General features: G+C 40.7%; 1 protein-coding gene across 1 annotated transcript in view; it reads right to left on the bottom strand.

The window, feature by feature from the left end:
- Window positions 1-1,240: 1,240 nt before the first annotated feature.
- Window positions 1,241-3,722, bottom strand: part of LOC104950539 (solute carrier family 15 member 2-like) — a 23,813-nt gene continuing 21,331 nt past the window's right edge. The window contains exons 2-5 of the mRNA XM_010777080.1: window positions 2,544-2,636; window positions 2,305-2,404; window positions 1,425-1,515; window positions 1,241-1,338 (exon numbers count right to left, since the gene is read on the bottom strand). Coding sequence (XP_010775382.1) covers window positions 1,241-1,338; window positions 1,425-1,515; window positions 2,305-2,404; window positions 2,544-2,636 — 382 coding nt within the window. The remainder of the gene's footprint in view (window positions 1,339-1,424; window positions 1,516-2,304; window positions 2,405-2,543; window positions 2,637-3,722) is intronic.

The following is a 3,722-nucleotide window of genomic DNA, read 5'->3' as shown; positions in this document are numbered from 1 at the left end:
CTGTTATCTGGTAGCTGTTATCTGTTATCGCGAACAGTACACAAATAACATTTAACAGCTACCAGCTAACAGTGAACAGCAACCAGATAACAGTGAACAGCAACCAGATAACAGCCAACAGCTAACAGCTACCAGCTAACAGTGAACAGCAACCAGATAACAGCTAACAGCTAAAAGCCAACAGCTAACAGCTACCAGCTAACAGTGAACAGCAACCAGATAACAGCTAACAGCTAAAAGCCAACAGCGAACAGCGACCAGCGACCAGCTAACGTTAACTAGCTCTTCTCCTGCTCATTTCAACACAGATTCATTGTTTACAGTGTAACATTATCAGAGTAAAATATTTGGGGGCAGCTTCTGGATTCATTAATAGTGACTTAAGAGTATACACATCTGTATTGTCCCTGAAATAGTTAGTGTTGTTAGTCAATTCGTTATTATTCAAATGTGGCATTGACTTAACCCTTAGGCCTATGTTGTGTTCGGGTCTCCCATGACCCGTTTCAAGTTAAAATTATATAATAACTACGCTCTAGTTTTTTTTATCGGAACAAGGCTTCATGATATCCTCCATGATATTATAAACACTACAAAACTGATTTTGACAATTTTAGCCAAGTCTGAAGGTCTCTCAAAAAAAAGTGTATAATTTGGTGTTGGGGTCTGGGGAGACCCAGCAGCATTGTTTTGGGTCACTCGGGGTCAAATTTGGCCCAATAAAGATTCATCTATGACTTTAGACACCCCAGCCCCACCCCCTTCATCCACTGTAACAATAATTGTAATAAGTTAGTTATGATGTAGTTAAAACAATATTGGATGATAGTGCTTATTTTTGAGTGTTTTGGACTGAGATTAATAATGGGTCAAAATTGACCCACAAACACCAGCTTTCGAGCACAACACAAGGGTTGAAACAGAAGTTTGGTTTTTGTGATATCCCTATTGTATCATGCTGTCAACTCAAATAAGCTTTTGCAAATTGTTTTACAAAACATACTAGATCTCTTTCTTGCTTGGAGAAGGTGTGATGGGGATGTTGTAACTGAAAAAGACACCGACACCATAAAGCAAGATTGAAGATACAGGTGGCAGAAAAAAGCTCCCTTAGTAATTTTAGTCTATTTTATTTTCAAATATTGACGGAATTAGCCTCTCACCATATCGGAAAGAAGATAAAGTTATGCAGCCACCATTCATACTGTCACTACTGGATGACATTTATCTGGAGGGTGTTTCAGGTGGATTGACACTCACCTAAAGCCAGGATCATCAGAGCTGCAGGAACCCCGAAGGCCAGAGCGTAGCAGTCTCCACCGAAACACTGCACATCACCTGCAGGAGACAAGCCAGCGTTAAAAGGCTTCAACACAACAGACTTCTTTGTGTATGATTTGAATGTTAAGAAAGTGAAAGCTCACTTCTCAGTATTGGTGTAATCACAGTCGACAAGAGGCTCCCGGCATTTATCGACATGTAGAAAATGGAGAAGAACTTCTGCCTCTCGCTGCCCTGCAGGTGATCAACGAAATTAAAACATGTTTTTAAAATAATGTATTTTGTCCTCTTTAAATACCCACAAATATTTCAAATTCGTTTTCAAATGACTGATTATTGTGTTAAGCTAAATATAATAGCTTTAAGCGCCGTAGAATTCTGTGCAACCCATGTTTAACTTTCTTTTTTTTTTTTTTTTTTATTCAGGCAAACCTAAATTAAATCTGCACTTGCAAATTCAGCATAAACTAAAGAAAATGTTGTTTTATTTGGTGTTCACATCACTAAATTCCTGTGTTTGTTTGACCACACTTTTAACACCACATCCGTTGCTATGAGCGTCTAATAATGAGGAAATGGTTTGAATTGAGATTATTAAAAAGCATGGTGCGTCTCATATAGATGTCAAAGGCTGACTTGTGCGTCGGTATCAAGACAAAGATGCCCATTACCTAAAAGCGTTTGTATTTGAGGCCCTGGAAGTGAAACCAGGCGGGAATTTTTACGAGTGAGCTGTTGTGGCACAACTATTTACAGCTGATTTAATAGACACCATAACTTCCTCTTGTGTCTTTTACACAGAAGACCTAAAGAAACTCTTTGTAAAACGATCACTTAAATATATGGGGTGGGTTGCGGGGCAAGCTGTTACATCTAGAGAAACATCAACGACACTCAAAGTTATTTCTGCTCTTATCTTTTTTGTTTATATACACCTAGATTTTATTGATTAATTCTAGACATTTTTCTTCATTTTGTCCATAGAATACAAACATCACTTGAAGAAGAAGTGTAGAGACTTACATGTTCCTCGTCAAACTGGTCTCCACCAAAAGCCGCTACACAGGGTTTGATTCCTCCGGTGCCGAAAGCAATGAGAATCAAACCTACCATGGACAGAGCGCTGCAACACACATACACACACTATAAGTATATTCTTTTTTAATCGACCACCAGAAAAAAAAAACCTGGTTGAAGACCTCTGAATTCCACATCTGACCATTTTAAGTGAAAGGCTATTTCATCAGCTCCTGACTACTTACATGTGCACGTCGCTGCTCCCCACGGTGGGAATGGCTCCGACCGACTTCACCACATGTCCGATCACGTAGACAATGGACAGGTAGATGATGGTCCTGTGGAGAGAGACATTACGCACATTCAGAGCTGCACTCTGGTTATTATTTATGATCTGTGAGTGGTCATTGATTCACCTCCACTAATAGAAGGTGTTGCACATTTACACAAAGCTCTCAGGTTAAAGGGGTTAAAATACTGCCTGATGTATGGTGTGCCTATAAATGGTTTTTCAAAGGCTAACATCCCTTTGTTACCTTCCCTGAAATGCCTCCATTGGACTCCTTTGTTTACTTCTTTAACATAGTGTTTTGACCTGTCTCAAAAGGCCACAACAAAGAGGAGACAGACCATATCAACGGTTTAACAAAAGATGTTTATTAAAGCAAGTGGTTCAAATTAGCCAAACTAATTAAGAGCAAAACAAGTAAAGCATGAGGTGTGGATGTCAGTGGTATCAGTAGTGTAAATGCAGGGTGAGGATTGCATTGACATGTTTGAGTGTGAGAGTGTTGAGTTGCACAAAGTGAAGCAACTGAAGAAACTCCTAGCATACTCAACCGAAACCGGGTGCCTGTAGGAGGAAGCAGAGGGAAGACAGAGAGGAGCAGAGGCTTTATATAGCTGCAGGGCGCCAGACCCAGGCGCCCTGAGTTACTGCAATCAAGGCAATCAAGACAGCACAGCCACACCCTCTCTAGATGAACCCACAGAGGCATCACACATTAGCCGCGTTCACACCGGAGTACTTTTCCCACTTTAGTTCCGATATAGTTCCGAAATGTCACGTTCACACCAAAAAGAGCCGGAACTAAAATTAGTTCATGAGAACCTTTTTACCCCCTTTTCCGTCCCTGCTAGAGAGAAGGGAGTCTCATGCGGATCTCTTGTGAGAAAAGAGTTATATTTCTGATTAGCTGGGCGGATTGCAAACCACGCCCCGTAAAACTCAAAAAAAGTGTTGTGAAGCCACCATTTTATTATCCTCGCATTAACATTATTAGCATTAGCATTAGCCCAGCGCAGAAACGCAGAGAGACTAATTTATGGCAACACAAAATAAAACATGGGAGCGGTGGAGATGAGGAGGTGTCGGCGTTCTGGCGATTTACTCGGAAGGCTTCAGTAGAAGCTGCTGGGAGTCC

This window comes from Notothenia coriiceps, unplaced genomic scaffold, assembly GCF_000735185.1.
Source record: "Notothenia coriiceps isolate Sejong01 unplaced genomic scaffold, NC01 NC01_scaffold00000339, whole genome shotgun sequence".
Taxonomy (NCBI): Eukaryota; Metazoa; Chordata; class Actinopteri; order Perciformes; family Nototheniidae; genus Notothenia; species Notothenia coriiceps.
This window is presented reverse-complemented; position numbering and strand designations above follow the sequence as displayed.